At 35.8% G+C, this 22805-nt stretch overlaps 1 protein-coding gene across 2 annotated transcripts in view; it reads left to right on the forward strand.

Moving 5' to 3' along the window:
* The first annotated feature begins 214 nt into the window (after positions 1-214).
* The window catches only part of LOC125663962 (D-aspartate oxidase-like), a 40861-nt gene continuing 18270 nt past the window's right edge, over positions 215-22805 (forward strand). Inside the window, exons 1-8 of one of the 2 annotated variants that reach the window (XR_007365682.2) lie at positions 215-333; positions 2917-3127; positions 4125-4239; positions 4696-4778; positions 4891-4956; positions 6409-6463; positions 7980-8081; positions 21831-22027. Coding sequence is in view for 1 of the 2 variants with exons in the window: in XM_048896415.2 (XP_048752372.2) it covers positions 2934-3127; positions 4125-4239; positions 4696-4778; positions 4891-4956; positions 6409-6463; positions 7980-8081; positions 21831-22027 (812 nt within the window). In the remaining variant the exon portion in view is untranslated. The remainder of the gene's footprint in view (positions 334-2916; positions 3128-4124; positions 4240-4695; positions 4779-4890; positions 4957-6408; positions 6464-7979; positions 8082-21830; positions 22028-22805) is intronic. The other variant, XM_048896415.2, reaches the window with a different exon arrangement.

The raw sequence follows: 22805 nt of genomic DNA on the forward strand, positions 1-22805 counted from the left end.
TGGATATTACTGGTATCAAGTGTAAAGGTTTTTTGGGGGGTGGGGGTGGTGATCATTCAACTGACTTTTCGGTGCGTTTTTCCCGTTTACTACTTTGAAATTGGTCCACCTCCGGTATAATTTTCTTATGTTCCTCCATATTTCCGCCACTTAATTCTTTCCTTTCTATTTTGTAGATGATTTTGTTCTTGATTTTTAAGGTTGTTGGGTTTTGGTGTTTTTTTCTCTCTCTTTCAAATAACAACGACTATTTCGTGTTTTTACATTTTCCCTTTACATTTTTAAAGGATCACCTGTTCTACTCGTGTAGTTGAATATATTTTATCTCATGTGGTAAGTAGAACTACAACTTTGCAAGTAAATTTTCATTCTTTTACCATTTCTGTGTTCTATTTTATTGATATATCACACAATTGCATGCGAATTTGCAATTGAAATAATGCGTTGTGCTTAATTTTGTGTTTCTAATTTTGTACTAAGGATGTAAAACTAGGCCTGTCTCAAGTTCAAGTGTCAATATATTACAACCGGCCTGTTAAATCTGTATATCCACAGGTTTGTATACCAGAACAGAAAAGATATCATTGTTATATTCATCACTATGTGTGGTGTTTAATTCTCTCTGGACTATAAGATAAATCAACATTTTTGCGTCGTTTCATTTATGGTCATTGATTTGTGTGTCGGCATGAATTTTGCGATAACAAAGAGGGACTTTCTCAAAATGCGTTACGTTTACGCCGGACTGTACTTGTTTTACACGCAATGATTCACGACAATGCAAACGACAGCGGTCAGTTTTCTCTTAACCAAGATGCGCACACACATGCATACACAATATCTACTAGTACTTGTCTCTCATGAGTACGGGAACGTAAGATATAATTATCTCTGATGGAAGCTGAATCGGGGAAACGGAGCCTGCATCTCTCACCCAACCCCCAATAAAAAACCAAATTTCAAAAACAACAAACAACCCCCAAATCATTGATACGTTGCAGCATGACGGAGACACATCCAATTGAAAGTATTAAATAATCTATATAGGTTGGTTTTAGCTCACCAGAGCCGAGGAAGGCCTAATAGTAAATGAGTTTTATATCTGTTGTGAACATTTCACATTTTTGTCTTCTTCTAAAAAAAATTACGGGGCCAAATTTCAGCCATACTTACCACAAGGCATCCTTTGCTAATGCGGATTCAAGTTTTTCTTAACGAACAGAAGGGTCATGCCGTTTTCAAGGGGACATGTTAAAATAAGAATGTGAAAACGGGATGATGTGTTTAAAATTAACATTTTACTCAAAAGATCCACTTCTTTACAGAATGAATATTTAAATATTGTTCAAACTATAAACCTGGAGGCCAGCAAAGGATCACCAGGTTTCACGTAGAAACATACATGTACATTTTTATGGGAACTTTCATCTCGTGAACCAGAGGGATACAATTTGTCAATTTGATAGACAACCATCTTCGGTTTACAATTCAAGGGTCACGAGAAGAGGTAAAGTTGAATATATGGATTTATAGAATACCAATAATCCTTTTATACATTTTTACTTTACCAATGTTTTCCTTGGATATCCTTACCAACTTAAATGATAACAATTTCCTAATGAAAGTGAACAATATGAGCATAAATGTAGTTCGACTATTTGATATTATGACAAAAATGAAAGTAAATGTAAATTTCATTTTTGAAAATACATGAGAGTATGAACAGCAAGGCTTCATGCAAGCATACTTTTCATGAAGCTCGTTAGCACTTCATGACAATTCTACTTTGAAATCCATTTGTTCCTGATACAAGATCAGTAATAAATAACACAACACATAAATTGGACTAGCAACAACACGTAGCAGCTTTATTATACATGTAGTATAATACCATACATAAAAAATAATAAAATTTCCAAACATTTAGGCGTGTTACCAGCTGTACGTGTCGTCCTAAACTGATTTAACCACGTACTCTATTGAAACCGGTTCTATTGAACCGCATGACTGAACATACCTAAAAAGGTATTCGAAATGAAAACTTTCAAATTCAGGAATAATCCATTCATTATTATTACCAAGTAGAAATTGATTTCTGTCTAATTCGTTCCTCAAACGAAAGAAATCACATATATACTGGCATGCTGCGTTGCAGTTCATATCCTCATGTATTTTCTAAAATGAAATTTATTTCTTAGATATCTTCTACTCGGGAATATAGCAAGCATCCTCAATCAATGAGATCTTTATTCAACATCCCTGTACACATTTCTCTTTCCCTAACTTACCTTTCCTGCAAAATGGAATCTCCAGGTGTGTTGATACTATCATAACCCCTAAGCAAAATGTGGACTCGTGTTTCCTTTAGAGAAATGCAGCTTCGCAGGTGAACGATGTGGCCCATGAACATTTTCGTATTTATTTTACAGCGAAATTCTTGAATATGTTACATATATTATAAAATTTGCATGTATGATGGATTTACATGTGATTTGTGACCCTAACTGCATGTCTGAATTTCTTACGAGGGTTTCACAAAGTCTGTTTTATGGGAACAAACTAGGGGGGAGATCGATAGACATTTTGTGATCACGGATTTTCGAGTTTCCTAACTGTTAAATTATTGATAACAGGTGCAATGTTATGTTGGTGGGTTTTTTTTTTTCTTTCTTCTACATGAATTTCATGTTAAACCGGTTTCTTACCGGTATACATGTACATATATTCTTTTCATTGAAAAAAAGAACAATATACACTGTATATAAAACAAGAACAAGAATTACAAATTAACTATCTAGTGTACACGTCTTTCCGCTGAGGGGTTCTGGCGAGAAAATTATTTCCCAAAGTTTGATCCTATAACTACAGGGGTACCTTAACAAATCTATGAATTATGATATTGAAATTTTCCAACAGCAAACATACACAACACAATGTACAACATAGCTGTAGTGGGCGGAGGCATCATTGGAGTGTCAACAGCTCTCAATATACAGAAACTTCTGCCAACGGCTAGAGTGAAAATAATCTCAGAAAAATTCGGACAGGAAACCACCAGTTGGGGCGCTGGAGGATTGTTTCGGCCAACCAGCAAATTCATTCAAGGAGTCCCAGAGGAGCAGATAAAGTAAGATCAAAAGAGGAAAATGTCATTTTTAATAAAGGCATAAGAACATTTTAAAACATCTGTAGACGTAGGTCTTGATTTCTTAAGAAGATAGAATCTAACCCCATGATACCTTACAGTTTTTGTGAGGGTACTGTATCGTAAATACGCCTCTGACTTTCGTGTTTCTGTGGATCGCTGCATGAATGTACTATGCCACGGTATGCCGTTATTGGCTGGGTCCGAGAACAAGTGTTCTGACCGAATATAACGGATCTGTTACCCGACGCTGAAGGTAACAAAACAACTGTTGTCAGAGGACCAACCCAGTTTTCTATATTAAACTTATAATACATGTACTCTGGCATATACATACATTTTCTAATTGTAATAAGACTCCCAAATTGGCAGCTATCCCAAGTAATTTTATACCTAATGATTGGTGGATTGTAAAGATGAAATATAAGCAATATATGTGACGTATTAATTGAATATCATTATAGGAATAAATGTATACATCTTTCAACTGAATTTATAAAGTAAACAACAACATGGCGTCGATAAAGTTGTAGCTGCAATAATGTAGCCCTCTCCAATATTTTTTTTTGCCCCTCCCCCACCCACCCACCCCACCCCCCCCACCACCACCCTACAACTACAGCTACAACTCCTTAGGATCTCTGTTATGGTGCAGATGCGCGGATGATTCATTCTTTCTTCAAAACTTTCTCTATCATACATATCAAGGGTATCCAGACGCTCCGACGTATGCTCAAAATATGTTGGTGAATTACATGTACACTGTATATAAATGTTTACTAACTAACCCAACTGGTTGGATGTTGTGGTCTTGTGATGACGTTTCTGACATCGGACCATGTCATGTGTTTTAGGTCCCCAGTGCAAATGCGTTGCTCTTTCCTTCTAATTACGTATACACTACTTTCATGGAGTTAAAAAAAAATTATGTATTTGGCCACCGGTCTATCATGGTAACAGAGTCCGTATATTTTTGCAGAAAATGGTCCCGGGCCGGCTGGGAATTTTATTCTTCGTTAGCGGTGTCCGACAAGGCCAAAGAGACAGGAATGCAGATAGTTTCTGGTTACGTACTTAGTCAAACGAAGGTTGAGGTATGCAAACTGTAAGCTTACTCCGTGAATGTATCAAAACATTTTCATCTACTCATCTTCAGCTCTAGAAAAAATCATTTTGGAAAAAAAAAATTGTGTGGTGTCAAACACAATATGATAGCTAGAGGTTGGAGAAACATGGGATGAACTTTATCAGCTGAGGGACATATACAGATGATAAAAACAATTGTTGACTCGTCCCTCGGGGGGTTTTCCTCAACCTTAGTGGGATTTTTTGCACGGGGCGGATTCTAGAAATCGATTTGCGCGTGTATCAGACGCCAGAAGTCTATAGAATTCGATTATTGTGTGAACTCTTGGTAGTGTCAATTTTCAAGTATATAAGCTACCTTCAAAGCTACATGTAGCTGTTACCTTGTAAATGAAATAAGGATAGGGTTAACCACTGACCTGCGCTGGATCCTCCCATTCACTTCACATTTATCTGTTCTCTAGAATGCAGTGTATCAGGATATAGTGTACAGCTTTCACGAACTGAGTAGGGAGTCGCTTTTAAAACTTGGATTTGGACATTATAAGTAAGATTTTGTTTCAAAATGCATGTTCGATTTCTCTGGTTTATATTAGGCCTAAAACGTGATTGCAACATTCTCATTTCTTAGACCCTGAAAGAAATGTTTACTGTTCTAGCTTTGGCTACCAAGTTACAACAATTATTGCTGTAGTCAGGACGTACCTACCATGGCTGTTTGAGAGGTAAATAAAGGTATTTAGTACTACATTGTATTGGGGAGATCTAAGACATGGGGCATATTGTTTATGTCTGCCTGTCACGTTGTCTCTCTAGCTGCAAATCTAATCTTGGTCCTAACATTAGACCTATACGAGATAGATACAGCCTGACTGGCTTCGTACCAATTGTTAGGCCGTTCTTTACAGACTAATTTTGACCACAGATTACTCCATTTACTTGATCAAGATATAGGGCTCACGGCGGATGTGACCAGTCAATAGGGGATGCTTACTCCTCCTAGACACCTGATCTAACGTCTGGTCTGTGTTTGTCCTGTTCTAAATGTTGTATTCTTTATGACATTTAAAAAAGTTATCATTTCGTTATTTTTCACTTTATGTGTATTTGGTGAGCGGGACTGTCACGATATTTGCTGTGTGACTTCTAAACGGTGGATCTAAAAGAAGCAATTCAACATGTACTATTTGCGCTTGACTGTTTTGCATTGAATGAAACACAATGAACATTGGAAATAACTCTAGGACGAGAGATTTGCTAGAAAATAAAAACCGATCCCCAAGAGCAAACTTTTCATTTTTCAAAAATAAAAAATTGAGGTCAAAGGGCAAAGTTTATGTTTTCCCACAATAACCATTGTACACGACGTCAGGGCATAAAATATCCAATAAAACCCTTGTCCCAACAATGATTTATTGACGTCAAGGAGTTTATTGATAACTACACGCATGGACCGTGGTTAAATTTGAAATAAATTACTTCAATTTTGACTCATCATAAAGTTATATGGTGAATGCGGTATAAGATATCATATTTTCAGATCTCCTTTATCAGAAATTCTTAGATCCGCTCTTGTAAACTTGTGCTTAAATTTTGATTTCACTAACATTCAAGTAAAATGGAAATGTGTTGCCAATATCCAAAGTTGCCTGTTGTAAGCAAACTAATGATTGGTGCGATTTACAATTAGAAGTATTCAAATTAAAAATGTTAACATTTTTATGGAGATTCTAATATGTATGAATTTAATTCTACTTTAAATTCACTACAGTTTTAAATTGACGGGTTTGAACTATATTGAAAATGTGAAGATAACGAACAATGATCAATCTCATAACTCCTATAAGGAATACAAAATTAAGAGTTGGGCAAATACGACCTTGGACATACCAGAGGTGGGATCAGGTGCCTAGGAGGAGTAAGCATCCCCTGTCGACCGATCACACCCACCGTGGGCCCTATATCTTGATCAGGTAAATGGTGGTAATGGGTAGCCAAAATCAGTGTATAAAGAACGACATACTAATAAAAAAAAAAAAAAAAGATATGCAACAACAAAAAATGATAATGATGATAATAAGGTTGTATATAGTATAAAACTGTTTGAAATCACATACAATGCTAATAGAAACAAACAGATCGAGATATACATGTATTCATTTTCTAATTTTATTTAGATTCAAAGAAAATGGGGGACAAACTGAACAGAAGAGAATTGATGATTTGAATGAAGTAAGTACTAAAATCAAAATGTGACCTTAGTCTTTCATAACGATACTCTCCCATAACAATATTCTTTATTCTCCCATTACCACTGCATTTCCTTCATCACTTCCTGGGACAAGGATATAGTGCATCTTTTTTATACTTTACTGATTGTGTGTGTGTTTGCACTTTTGACCCCGTTATAACCAGTCTGAATAACTAAGGAGGAATTACTAGACAGTATATGGTTTTAAACTAGTATTCAAACCAGTTCTGAAAACAATTTTGCCTTAATTCAATGCAACAAAAGATGAATCTACAAAACTGTGATTTAATGCATGACAGACGCTTCAATTGCCAATGATCACGTGACAAGAATGTTTAATTCAAAACAATTACAATTCGCAAAAACAGATGACTAATGATCCTGTTGCAGTAGAATTGACTACAAACATATTAATGTTGGAGAATTCCTAGTTACACACTGTTACAGCATGCGCGATTCATTAGACTAAGTACATATATATAGATATCACACCTGTAGCATATTACCATGATCACAACAAGTGTTGTTTTACGTCCTTTCGAGGATTTTTCACTCCTCGAGACGTCACCAGTTGTACGTGAAGCAGTTACAAAGAACTACGCACGCTAACTCCCGATTCCCGCCTACATTTTCAATTCGTATATTTTAAAAACTCTGCAATTTTGCTAATCATATTTTTTAAATGCAAAATGGAATCCATTAGCAATTGATTATTAACTTTAATACCAGTGTTAATTAATTGATTACTCTTAATTTGAACTCCTTTTGATTAGGGGGTAGAAAAATATTTTCCTTGAAACCGGGCTTTAAAACGTCACGTATTTTAAAATGCTTATTGATATCAATAAATGGCCATTTGATTTGTCAAATTACTTTATATCATTGAGTAAAAAATGCTTCATCTTCATTCCTCACACTTTAACCTCATTTGCAATTGATCACAGAGTGAACATTTTCGCCGTGTTTTGATCTGTAAACATACATGTAGGTCCCATTCTCAGTGAATGTGGGTTGCATTGTTCACTTTCTAGACGTTTTAAAAAATAATGAAGTCAATGGTCAGTCGGGCTGTATTTACACCCGTCGGGATCCAATCGTAGCTCAAAACGTGAACGCCTTCGATCCTGATCGTGAAAGACATCGCGATCACAATCGTATCCTATCGCAACACAGCGCATCAGTTCGTGATTAATGTATCGTGACGTTTATGAACGTATCTATGCGTACACGATCGTCCTAAAAAGGGGACCCGGATCGCGATGATTGTAGAGATCGAGACAAGAGAAAGCGTGTCTGGAGCGCGTTCGACGTAGAAGCACCGTAGTACGGTCGTAATATACACCGTAATTTTCGATATCTCTTGGATTCGACGCCGATCCAGTCCAGATCCAATATTTCCCCCATATCGCAGCCTGATCGGTGTGATCGGCATAATGGGGTTTAAAGCTGGTGTCTTCTTGCAATAGTATCTTGACATCTCAATCATTTTTTTCTCAGTTGGTCGGTTTGTACGATGTGGTTGTCAACTGTACTGGATTTGGAAGTCGCAATTTGTTAGGAGACACATCCATATTTCCTGTTCGCGGCCAGTTACTCAGGGTAGGTAATCTAATAAAACCTGGAACATCCCCTCCAGATGTTGGTATTTCCCTTTCTATGACCTTGACTTTCTAGCCAGACCCATTACTTTTTCCGTGCATGCTTAAACAGAAAAACAAAACAACAATGGCGAATACGCTTATGAGTAGCCCTGTTAGGTAGCCAGTCAATTCGAACCTTGTTTTTGTATCTGTTCACCATATCCTGTGCGAGGTATGTATTCAGTATTCCTTTATCATAAAAACAAATCATTAATATAAAGTTTATATCAGTGTAATTCCTCTAGACGTAAAATAACCTCTTCAGCATTGAAACGTAATTGCGGTATGTTATGAAAGTCTAGTCTGGTCCCCACCCCCTCCACTAATAGCGAAGTTTAATACATGTAACAGAGTGGTTGGGATAGGAACCAGACAAAGGAAAGACATTGGTTTGAATCAATAATCAAACTTTTTAAAAAATAATTATTATCTAACCGAACTGGGATGATTTCATCCAAAATATTTAAATTGCGGTGATTTTAGTTAACATAGTCATTATTGTTTTTAAAAGATTATGAATATGGAAATGAACTGGTATCGATTTGACTGGTTATGTCAAAAACGAAATCCTTTGAAGCTGTAAGATTTCGGGTCGCAACGGGATTTAATGAATATTTGAAAGTATGTTTTGACACACGTATAGTAGGAAAACATGGAATTTTATATAGTTTTGTTTTAAGGCGACGATGCAAGAATACAGCGAGATAAGGCCTCAACCGTGCGCATTTTGTTCTACGCTGTAATTTACAGGTTTTTATAAGGGGTGGATCTTTAGCTCTCTGATCTGTCCCAATATTTTCCCAGAGAGCTACAGATCTGCAGCTACTCGTACTGATGATGTACACTTAAATCCTGGATGCGCCTCTCTAAGTACCCACCAGCTAAATTTCCTAAAAGATCCTAGATATACGATAATGCAGTCCATACAAATGATAATAGTTATTTAAAAAAAATAGAATTACAATATTTGATGTTATTTTCTGTTTCTCACATTTGTAGGTAAAAGCACCCTGGATAAAGAATTTCATATACACAGAGGATGATGCCTACATTATTCCCAAGTAAAGTTTGACGTAATATTACATAAACATTTTTTAGAAAGGAAATTGATATTTCACATACTGTTTTGAGGAAGAGTATAAACGTTAGTATACTGGCATGTAATATTTATGATACAAACTTAGGTATATATAAAGTTTTCAATGGTGTGTTATTTTACTTCAGTGGCGAATTGTTAGTCGTAGGAGGATGTCGGCAGAAAGACAACTTCAACCTTAACATAGAAGAAAGTGACCGTGAGGGGATTTTAGAGAGGTGTTACAAAATCTGTCCGGCATTGAAGGTAAATGGGCTTCTCTAGCTATGAAGACTAAGATGGTGGCAATGAAAGCAACAGTCACCCATTAGTTTAACTTTAGCGAATTGTTTACATGCATTTAATACTGAATAGATGGAGTTTCAGCTGTATCTATGTAATCTGTAGGGTGCCGAGATTGACCACGAGTGGACTGGACTTCGACCTACACGATTCCCCATTCGCATCGAGAGAGAAACCTTGCAGCTCAAAACAGGTCCTTTAAATGTAAGTCTCTCTCTCTCTCTCTCTCTCTCTCTCTCTCTCTCTCTCCATGTGTTTTTGCTAGTATATAAACAGAAATACCTTTCCCATTCTCCTTTCAGGTTGTTCACAATTACGGGCATGGGGCAAACGGAATTTCCATGAGTTGGGGAACCAGCATAGATGCTGCGGAACTAGTCAAAGAAGCATTACTTACTTCTAAATTGTGATACTGTTTTTCCCTTTTTATGATCATTAAAATTGGTTTATCTAGCATATAAAGCTAAAATTACCTCATGATTTTTTGTTTCTTGTATATTTCAAAACTGTCTTTTTTGGCCAATCGACGATGCACACGCATTCTTCAAGTATCCTTTTTTTCCCTCCAAACCATGTAAAATTGAATGAGTATTAATGCATAACTAAATATATTGCTACAGAATCATTTACTGTAACCACGGTTTTCCTTGTTGATAGATCCCCCTAGTCACTACAAATGTTCTGTTTGCCTGTTTGTATTATTAATTATTAATTTATTATTAATTATTATTAATCCCACGGCAGCACTTTAATGTATTTGTTTGAGTATCATTTGGATGTCAACGTGATCAGTGATGAAAAGATCAACATTTGAATTTTCGACTTAAGAAATTCCCATGTTATGGTCACCAAACCAGTGGCAGTGGAATGTAAGAACACAATATACTGACTGAACCTCGTGACGGAGCAGATGATTATCACAATATGTGGACTAAACCTCGTGACGGAGCAGATTGTCATCATAATATGCGTACTGAACTTCGTGACGGAGCAGATGATTATTACAATATACGGACTAAACCTCGTGACGGAGCAGATGATTATCAAGCTGAATTGTTGCTATATTTCACAGGAGACAATGGTTCTTAACTTCAATTTGAATTTGACTCACATTTTGATGAAAGGAAATGTTAAATAAAACTCCTCCAATGATTTATTTACGATTTCTGCTACAATTGGCAGAAGAATTCGGAAAGTGCTTATTGGATCCAATGTCACGTGATAGTACTGATGGATCCCCTTGATAGATTATGTTGTGTACATGATAAAACGACACAACATCGAACAAGTCTAATGATATACCATCAAACTTGGTGTCCACTTAGAGAGCATATTCAGATGAAGACTGTTTAGCTTACTTTCCGACAGTATGCATTCAAACAGGAAAACATCAATTTCTATAGATATCCATACTTTCCGACAGTATGCATTCAAACAGGAAAACATCAATTTCTATAGATATCCATACTTTCCGACTCTATAGATATCCATACTTTCCGACTCTATAGATATCCATACTTTTCGACAGTATGCATTCAAACAGGAAAACATCAATTTCTATAGATATCCATACTTTCTGACAGTATGCATTCAAACAGGTAAATACCAATTTCTATAGATATCCATACTTTCTGACAGTATGCATCCAAACAGGTAAACACCAATTTCTATAGATAGCTGTACTTGGCATATTTGAACTTATCCCTACTAAGATAGTTAATGTTTATTGTGCCTTACTTTGAATACAAAATTGAGAGTAGGGCAAACGCGCACCCTGGGAAACACTAGCAGACAGAGTGCATTCGACCTAATGACAGGTTGTATTTACAATACATTATAATGACCATAGAATTTACGAAATACTACCTTTGAGGGGGTTGCTCAAACCCCTGATATGAACTTTTTGTCAGTATTCTGTCTCGGTTATAAAGTTATTATACTCAAACCATGCTCTTGTGAATCGAATCAGTTAAAACAGACATGTATTACAACATGTATCTCTGGTTTTAAGAGTATATATTTTATCAATTTCAATATGAAAACCGTGTTTTACAAACTTTTGATCACGGAATAATGTGCAAAGAATATTTAGCACATCTCACTTTTATGATGAGAGGTGGTCCAAATGCTCCAATTTACATTTGTCTGACACATGCCTCCCTATTTACCGTACAATGTATATATAAACACGCAGATTTTTACCACCAATCTAATCAGTCAGTGCCGTTTTATTGATTACGCACAGGGCCGTAAATTACATGGAGGCGGAGGAGGCAGCTGCCTCCTCCAACTTTTGAGCCAAAAAAAATTAAAATTTAAAGTTCATTAGAATTTATGTTGTTTCCAATAACTAAGAGCATGATACCTCCCTTAAAAAGCATTCCAAATCTTTCTTTTAGAATGAGTTAGTCAAGTAACATCTTAGAAGGCCCTAGAATCAAGGATTTTGCACGAAACGTGTTCAGTGTGCACAAAATGTGCTCAGCGTCTGGGGGCCCCCAGACCCCCGCCTAATTTCCTGCCTCCTCCAAATTGAAGGTTAATTTATGGCCCTGTACGCACTTTAAAGTCTATCATTAAACACCCGTAAACATCATTTGTTGGAAACTTTAACGAAAAGGAATCAAGCAATAATTGTTCTATCTCTTGGAATATTTGGTATCCTCTTTGATTAATTGCACCAACATCAGGTTTGGGCCATTTGGTTTCTGTATTTGCATTCTTTGTAAGAAGACAAACATTCAGATAGATATGAAGTGGTCAACAGACCATCAATTTGACCTTGGTGGTCAGCAGGCTATGTTTATGTGAACCTGTGAAGTAAATCCATGGACATCGGATGTACTTACATGTACAAATATCCTAGTATCCTCGAAGGACAAAAAGGTAAACAATGCAGGTTTAATTATTTACTTACTTAACTATTCTTTTTGAATTATTCATGCAGTTGCACATGTAATTTTACAGATCATGTCAAAACAATGACCACATTTTGTTCTTGTCTAGTGTGTGTTATGGGTTATGAAACAATTAGAAGGAGAGGAGCTAGTAAGTTGAAAGAACTTGTGTCCAATCCATTTGATTTTTCAATAATATATGTTAAAACGAAAACAATTCGCAGACTACTGCTCCCATACTCTCATTGTCCATAGATACCATACTGTAGACACAAATATCATACTGTAGACACAGATAGCATACTGTAGATAAATGGACATTCCTTGTATTCATTTTATGACAAGTCGAAAGGTCGCTTGGTCGTCACAGTTGCTATATCTAGAAATATAATGAAAAAGCGAAGATTTAATACTGACTTTACTTCCTTAAAGTGCTTTCGGTAGCTGTAAAATATGAATTTGCCTAATCAATATTTCTTGACCGTTCTAATATCATGTTATGCCCCGATTTTAGGTCACCTGAGTCACTCGAGTGACGTAATGCTCTCTGGGTTTTTTATCGTCATCATGTGTCGGTTGTAAACCTTTTAATATTTTCAGCTTCTCTGGAACAGCTGAACCAATATCAACCAATTTTGTTATATAACATATATGGATCAAGGGAAACAAAACTTATGACTTTCATGGACTGTACGCCCCTAGGGCATCAGGGATGTGACCAAAACCATCAAAATTAATGTAATCTTCAAAAATTATCTTTACTTCTGGAAACCAAGCAGTCAAACTATTAGCATGATTATGATGTAAAACAATGAACGTTTCACCAAAACTATGAAATTCATGACCCCTAAGTTCAGGGTTTATGCCCCATGGCGGAGCATTACGTGTATTATGATGAGCCAAAAGCCCAAAACCAAAACTGTGACATTCATGATTCGTGGCTTAAGGGTCAATGCCCTAAGGTGAAGCTAAGTCGGTAGTATATTCAAAATGCACCATATCTTAGAAAGTCTTCTTATTTACTTCTCGACATCAAGGGAGCAATATGTTGGCATGATTATAATGGGCATTGAACCTTATATACCAAAATTTTGACTTTCGCTATACCTGGGTTCAGGGTTCATGCCCAAAGGCGGAGATAATTTGGTAATACATTCATATTAAAAATACATGCATTATATCTTACAAAATCTTCTTTACTTCTGACATCAAGAAAGAGAAATGTTTGCATGATGACGATAGGCATTGAACCCGCTACGATAAATGTGAAATTCATTACCCTTGGGTTCAGAACCATGGTGGGGCTACGTTGGTTATACATTGAAAATGCATTATGATTTAGTAAATCGTCGTTATTTATGAACATCAAACAGTCAAGCTATGGACATGATTATGATCAGCAATGATTTTAATACCAAAAAACTGAAATTCCTAACCTCTGGGTTCAGGGTTTAAGCCCCAGGATGGAGCTACGTTGGTAATACTCTTTAAGTTAGTAAACAACCTTCCTCGTCATTCCTGGACATTATCTGATCAAGATATAGGGCCCACGGCAGGTGTCACCGGTCAACAGGGACACAAGATATAGGGCCCACGGCAGGTGGCATCGGTCAACAGGGGATACTTGCTCTTCCTAGGCTCCTGGTCCCACCTCTGGTGTGTCCAGGGGTCCGTGTTTGTCCAACTCTTGAGTCTGTATTCCTTCTAGGAGTTATAAGATTGATCACTGTTCGTTACCTTCATCTTTCATCAAGCAGTCAAACTGTTGGCATGATTATCATAACTTTGAGCCTTATACCAAAACTGTGACATTCATGACCAAAGGGCTCAGGTAACCGGAGTGGTGCCAGATTGATCATATACATTGTCATTATGTCTTGAAAGTATATTAGCAAATCGAATTCATTGCTGAACATCAAGCAGACGAAATGTTTGTATGATTATAATGTGAAATTTATGAACTCTGGGTTCAAAGTTCAGGGTTCAAGTCCAAGGGTGGGGCTTAGTTGATCAAATGTTGAAAATGCAATATATCTTAGAATATTTATATTTCGAATTTAATATGTTTGCAAATGGTAATGATAGCCATTTCCTCATGAATGCGCTTAAGTTGTGAACAATGCGCGTATGAATCTTGATTAACATAAACTTCTTGGATGCATTGCTAACGATACATGTAACTTTTCCGCACCTCCAAACGGAGTTATCTTAATCGTTTGAGCGTTTGTAGCGGATCTGATATTTTATTGCACGCATCTAATTCAAGTCTTGATAGTTACAGCTTCTTGTTACATTTAAAGTTTGTTTCCTTGCTGCCAGTCATTTATTTATTTTAGTAATTAGTTTCTTTGGTTTTGATTGGCTAAACTGGTGAAAAGAAATCAGGATATATAAGGCTGTGACAGATTTACTCACTTGGTTTGGCATTGACCTCATGGTTGACTTTCTCGACGTTTTTTAAAAACTCTAGCTACTATTATAGCATGAAATAAGCATGATTTATGTTAGAATAGGAGTTATGGAATGGTAAAAACCTAAAGGTTAACAGCAGATATTAAATATAGTTTTGATACTGTATTAGTAGATTTTCAGTTTATTAGGTTTTGACCTTGACAAGTCCTGCTTCAAGGTTTTTATACGTGATAGAGTCGTATATCTTCGGGGCCAATCATTTTTATCGTCTTCATTGGAAGACGGTATAGATAGTTTACAGTAATCGCGGATCGGACGATGCACTTCCTCTTCTATTTCTGATTGGTAGAAAATGCATGATGTGAAAATTCTAATTTATTTCATTGGTTGAAATTTAGCTGCAATAATGTAGCCCTCTCTGATTTTTTTTTTTTTTTTTTTTTTTTTTTTTTTTTTTTAGGGAGAGGGCTACAACTCCTTAGGATCTCCGTAATGGTGCAAATGCGGGAGTGATTCACTCCCGCAACATTTGCGCTCATTCTAAACATTTCCTGACTTTCTTTACGTAAATAAAATGATTTTCTATGTTTCTTAGTCAATATATAAATTTACAACCTGCAACTTAAGATTTGTGAGGCTCTATTCTACCGTTTTCAACAATTTCGATGAATTCCAATTTCTCGATTCATATTTGTGCGCCATGTTTGATGTACTGAAGTTTCAACTTCCGATTGTCAAGTCATTTGCATATGCCATATAAGGTAGTATTTACATCAATGGACAAGTATGGAGGCGAAAGCTATTTCGTCGGTATTGAAAAGGTTTGAATTTAATATCAAGTTAAAAACCGAACTGCAGAGTGTAAATTCTTTCTGCAACAATATGATTTCCCTTTCTTTGTCGAAGTGGCTCGAGTAACTACATTTTCGCGCTGATTGTCAATGTTTAGGTTTTTCATTAGATCCACCTACGAGATCTCGCGATAACAAGCATGGCGGAGCAGACGAAGAATTTTGCATGCTGAACATTATATTTAATGAAAAACACCTTTATTAGACATGCCCGAGCACAAAGTTGGTACTCCTTTTGGTGTAAACAACATTTAGGACTAATACATAGAGTTTATTATCGGTTATTCATAAAATTATTTTGCACCATTACGGAGATCCTATGGAATTGTAGCCCTATCCCGAAAACGTCAGAATTAAAAAATTGGATAGGGCTACATTATTGCAGCTAGTTGAAATTCTGTTCAACACAAGGGGAGATAATTTGCTGGTGATTTAATTTACGTAGGACTTAAGAACTTTACAAATTTTCAATCTTTAAAAAAGAGAGAAAACGAACAGAAGAAAATTACAATTTAATGAAACTGACACTTTAATTTTATTCATAGCAACTATCAAAAACGTTCCTATAATTCAATGAATAACAACATAAATGGTCACGCAAACCTTGAAATTCTTCTCGAGAAAATTTGAGCAATTCAAAACTATTTGGTATATTTTGTTTTGTTTTTTGCTGTATGAAAAATAATTAATTTTTCAATAAACACTCTGAAAATCTGCTTTTCACTGCTTTCTTGAGGTTGAGAAGAAACAATGCTTTCTATTTTTAGCAAAAGTGTCATGTCTACTTCAAGGTCATACTAGAAAACGTATTATACATTAGTTTCTAGAAGGTGTTGGTTTTCCCCCTTTGTTTTGGTTTTATTATTTTATTTGGAGTGGTCTTTAAACTCATCTTATATTAGATCTACCTTTTTAGAATAGTTTAATTATGTGGTCATTTGATGAAAGAAAAAATATATGATACTTAAAGCACATGATACATTCATAACAGTTTACTTTAAAGGTTGTTCCTAAAGATAGCAGACTTGTGAAAAAGATATACGTGTTACATAGTTTAGGTTTAAAAGGTATACCCTACGCAGGTCAAGATGTAGCTCGTTCCCCTTCTATTTTGGAAGTTTTCAGAATTATAGAGGCCAAGTATGGACACATTTAGATATTTTTCATTGTGACTTCGGACGTCACATTTCCTTACCTTTCCTTACAGATTTTTGTTTTCATACTACTGAGTCCTTTTAGTTAAATTACTCAGTTAATTCGTACTCAAAACTCAGGATATTCCATTTTTGTTATTTTTCTATGTAACTTGGTATTTGTTATCAATTACAATATAAACCAACCCTATATCGTTAGTAAATTATAAAATCCTTACTGGTGTTCTCATTCCGACGTGTTGACCATAGTTCAGGAATTAACTTACCTGGGTTGAACTTTTACAAGAGGCAGTATACAGATTGGGGGGGGGGGGGGGTAGGGAATTTGATCACCTGAGTTACTGTCCCTGTTATACTGGTTCCAGTTACAATTTTGAATTTTGGCAAGACAAAACAAATGACCAACGACATGTCAAGTTACATTTTCTTGATTTTACGAGCAATTGTTTACATCCTTTGCTGTTCAGATCAAGGTTACTTGACGTGTTTCATACCGATTGTTAGGCCGTTCTTGGCACACTAATTTTGACTACGGATAACTCCGTTTGCCTGATCGGGGTATGGGGCTTGCGGCGGGTGTGACCGGTCGACAGGGGATGCTTATTCCTCCTAGGCACCTGATCCCACCTCTGGTATATCCAGGGGTCCGTGATTGACCAACTCTTTATTTCATATTGCTTATAGGAGTTATGATCACTGTTCGTTATCTTCACCTTTCATGATTTTGATTGTGCATATTACATGTATTAAAATTACTATTTACGGAGTATATGCTGAAATTCTGATCAGGAAAAACTTTTTTGTGCACTTTCAATACACTGTAAACAATATTTCACATTATTGAAATAACTTTTTGACACTTATAAAGGAAAAATTCTAATTGATTTTTGATAAAAGAATTTAATTTTCCAGAACCGATCATGAAGATATTATAGGTCGGGCAGCTGGCTTAACAAATGAGGAAGGTGTCGTAAAATCCCTACATGTAAAGGATTCAAGCCTTTTGAATTTTGGCAAGATATATAAGGGGGGAAAGTCCGGGAAATGATGCGCGAGTTCTTGGAAATTGGTTACCCCAACCGATCTAGTACCGCAATGGAAACATATCCATACATGTATATAGTCAACAAAATTAACTAATCTTTAGTAATTTGTACACTAACGGCGCACCATAATTCTATAGATGGGAGAAATCCTGTTCCTTATGGATTCTTTTTAATGAATTAAAGTCAGTTTACTTTGGCGATTTTCAAAAACAGTGATAATAGATTACACTTTTTATTCAAAATGAGCACTTCGATGATAATGAATTGAACTCTTGGGACTAATTGATTCGCTCAAGCTGACCAATTTGGCGGGGCAAGATCTGATTGGGTTTGTAGATTTTTTTTATGTTTTGCATATTGAAAAACTTATTTTACCCAATACTACATTGTATATCAGCAGCCTCGATCTGGTTCGGGTAGTTATACATCGTTAACATTCGCCCTTTCGTCAATGTGTCACCGTGTGTCTGTACTTTGTCTGCCCTTCACTGTGAGAATATCAGACGCAGAACCGCCCGTGTCTGTTTCGGACTGATTTAGAATAGACTAGATGAACATTGCCCAGTATGCGTATCTTCGAACTCGCGTTTGTTTACATTCGATACGTACGTCATTAATAAATGTTATTAAATTGATGTCGTAAAATGAGAGCAAAAGTAATGTTTTGATTGATTTTTGATAGTTTATTTACAACAATAACAAACAAAATCACATATTGATGTTCTACTTTGTGCATACGAACTAAAAACCACACCTTTCCTTATATACGACTTATAAAAATATGGAGACCTACTCGCAGTAAAATTACAACCAGAGTACATTTTAAGGACATCCCGCGAATAATGAAAGATTCTTCTACTTTAAAAAAAAAAATATCGAATCACAGATGGTGTATTGCATGTATCATTCATTAAGCTCTGCTACCAATTTTATAGCGCTTCGAAACTTTTGATTATTCGCATCTTTCTTTGACTAAAGCTAGGAATCTTGACATCGTCTGCTGTCAATATCTTCAACTATGCAAACCATCATTGCGTGTATGTGTTCACAGGGTCAGCAGTTTAGTTTGTAAATGTCTATAATGTAAACATCAACCAATGAGCCTCGCAAACAGTGACAGGAATGTAACGCGATTTCGGGAAATTCTACTCTGGTGCTTATCAAGTCCAAACCACAACAGCACGCGGCATAATACCAGTCGATGTGTCCCACTTGATTTCTGGAAAGACCCCCTTTTAACTGCCGCAATCGACCCTAAAATGTAATATAAGCACCATCTCGTAAAGAACCAATCGCCATGGGGGTCGCGTGACGCCACGCCATTTGATATGTACATGTATGTCTTTAAACGGAACTTCTCGTGACAAACTTCAATCGAATGATGCGCTAAATGCGTAAAATCCGGAAACAAGAGAGAGGGTATTGTATCCCAAGAAATATTTTCCGCGCAAGGGAAACTCTACGTTCATGAGGGGAATAATATAACAACAACACCCCCCCCCCCTCCAAGGAGGGGGATCTAACTTGGGTCAGTTTTTCCAGGGGGGGGGGGGATGTCTATGAGAGGCGAAAGTATATATATGGTACAACGCCGGCATACTAAAAATAACTCGAACGTTTTAGTAATACACAGGAACAAACTACAAAAATATCTTTATAAACTAGGCTGTACCATAAGCAAAGGGGAATTCTTCTCATAGGGTGTCCAACTGTCCTATTTACTGTTATAACACAGACATACAACAGATAAAAGCCGTGTTGGATTTTCAAGTTTTATTTTCTAATCGACCTTGACAATGTATCTATTTTCTGATTGATCTTAACCTTTAAGGAATGATGTTGAGTGACCATTGTCTAAATACCCTTATTCTGAGTGATAATTATCAGACGTACCATCAAATTCTGATGTACAGTTTAGGAGATATGAATTTGGATTGATATTAGCCTCTCTTTTTTTTTGGTGACCTTGAACTTTAACAAATGTCCATTGTTCGTTAAGTCCTTATTTCGACGAACTTATGAAGCAAGGAATAAAGTATGATAGTTGATTCAGGTGATATAAGATCGGACAGATCATGGAGAGCATTTCATAAAGGAATACTAGTATGGGGAGGGGTTAGGTTAATATTTTCCCATAAAGATAAAAGTTTTTAAAACCGTGGATGTAATTTTTCTTTGATTTCTGAAATATATATAAACTGGTTATTTATTTTCTCCGTTGCATGTTCTTAAAAGGGCATGGACACGATTTGAGCTGAAAATTTTCTAATTTTATTTTTCCATTATTGATGTTTAAATGCTTAACTAAGGTATTTCTAATGGTCAGCAAAAATTTGAATGTCAGTTGTCGAGGTACATGGGAGATACAGAGCTCACAATTCTTTGTTATGTAAACAAGGCTCGTGCCTTGTTTTTGTTTACATATGATCTATATATACCAGTAAAAGTTTGTTTAAAGCAGATTATTCAATTTACAAGTTAATTCTAAACTTAATTTAATAGTTTCTAGTGTTTAGCACATCTCATTTTGTTTTAAACATGGTATTTTCTATCAAGCAATCTACAGGTCGTCCCAATTCACCGTTATTCGTGTCATTGGTCATTTCTAGTGCTTTTTATATCCATTTTTATTTGACCACGTATTAGATCCGACACTAGTGGATGTTGAGTGTTGTTGGATTTATACATGTATATATATAATGAAATTTTCTGTGCTTTATATATATATATATATATATATATATATATATATATAAAGCACAGAAAATTTCACTTTATTTGGATACCCACTAACTCGTGGGTCACCTGCTCTTCAGGGATACCATCTAGTCATCACCCGACCATCTAGGCTTGGGGCGGAAGTGGGTATCCAAATAAAGTGAAATTTTCTGTGCTTTATATTAAATATTTCTACACTTAGGACAGTTATGTTCATTTAAGAGTTCATTGCTATTTCTGTGCTTTCTAAATATATATATATATATATATATATATAAATTGACGATCAGATGGAGTTCAATCACATAACATTTATTTCTCTACAGGCTGTTTCGTGAGGGGATGGTTTCCCCTCACTCGTCGGGAGAAAAATGACATCTAACGAAAAACATCCGCGTGGCTGAGAATATGTTACACAGAAACATACTGGATAGTTGCTCTATAGTAGCAACTATCCAGTATGTTTCTATGTAACATATTCTCAGCCACGCGGATGTTTTTCGTTAGATGTCATTTTTCTCCCGACGAGTGAGGGGAAACCATCCCCTCACGAAACAGCCTGTAGAGAAATAAATGTTATGTGATTGAACTCCATCTGATCGTCAATTTATGTAGCTCCGTGAGGCCACGTCGAGCACTCTAGAAGATTATATCGGAGATTTATCCATATATATATATATATATATATATATATATATATATATATATATATAGGTAAAAATAAAAATGAAACACGAAAACGTTTAGTAAAGCTTTAGCGCTTTCATTTCAAATCTTCAGAAGCTTTACAAAATGTAAAGCTTCTGAAGATTTGAAATGAAAGCGGTAAAGCTTTACTAAACGTCTTCGTGTTTCATTTTTATATTTTACCTATACTTTTACCGATCATTGCGAAAAGTAACTATTATATATATATATATATATATATATATATATATATATATCACAAGATAATCGAATATACATTACAAGATATTGAATATACATCACAAGATTATCGAACATACATCACAAGATATTGAAAATACATCACAAGATTATCGAATATACATCACAAAATATTGATCATACATCACAAGATATCGAAAATACATCACAAGATATTGAACATACATCACAAAGATTATCGAAAATACATCACAAGATATTGAACATACATCACAAAGATTATCGAATATAGCAACGTTTTACATGCCTGTGACACAAGCATTATCCTACACCCCAGGTAATTAAGTTTTATCTTAGTATACAGGTGATGGCTGCCGTGACAGTGATTGGAGCGGGTGTCGTCGGCCTCTCTACCGCCGTCAACATCCAGCGTATGATTCCTTCTGTCAGAGTTACTGTTGTAGCTGAGCATGTATCAGAAGGAACAACGAGTGTTGGAGCTGGCGCCATCTTCAGGCCGACTGAAGACTATCTTCCGGGTGTCGATGTAGGAAAGGCCAAGTATGGAAATACTGTATTTATCAATTTCAGCTCATCTGAACTAAAAGCTTAAGCGACATGAAGCACCGTTTTAGTATATTCTAAGGTATCTTTTATGTAAAGAAACGAGTTTTGAAATAAAATAAATGGCTGGATAAATGGTGATGGTGTCAGTTTAACAAGAAATCTTGATTGACATCAAGGGCATGTGAAATTAGGAGGAGGGGAAACCCTACGAAACGATAAGTGTAGTGTTCTTACTTATCATAGAGTGAAATGCATCTTCAAAGAGGAGAAAGATTGTTGAATTTTATGTACCAACTTCTTAGTTCCAGGAGCCGTCATTTCAAAATAGATGGTGGAGTCAATTTCACGTATCTAAAATTATTGGTTCAACACAAGTGCAAAATCCGAAGCTGTGATATTTGTCCTCTCTCTCTCTCTCTCTCTCTCTCTCTCTCTCTCTCTCCAGTACACTTATTGTCTATGAAAATTCACAGATCTGGGAAGAATTCATTATTTGCATAAGCTTTTTCAGCCATTTTGGTTTTAAAATTTGATATCAGACACACAATTAATCGGTTTTCAAAACCAAATTGAATTTATGATATCGAAAAATTGCTTTAAAGCTCCACCTCTGATCAAAGTCTGTCGTCTATTATTGCATGAATTGCGGATACATGTAGATAAGGAACCCTTTCCATGACGATAGTTGTAGAATGTTTTTTTCATAAGCCTTGAAAATGCACATACAGCTTCAAAACTAATTATATTTACATTTCTATATTTGCATTCATCT

This window comes from Ostrea edulis, chromosome 1 (genome assembly GCF_947568905.1).
Source record: "Ostrea edulis chromosome 1, xbOstEdul1.1, whole genome shotgun sequence".
Taxonomy (NCBI): Eukaryota; Metazoa; Mollusca; class Bivalvia; order Ostreida; family Ostreidae; genus Ostrea; species Ostrea edulis.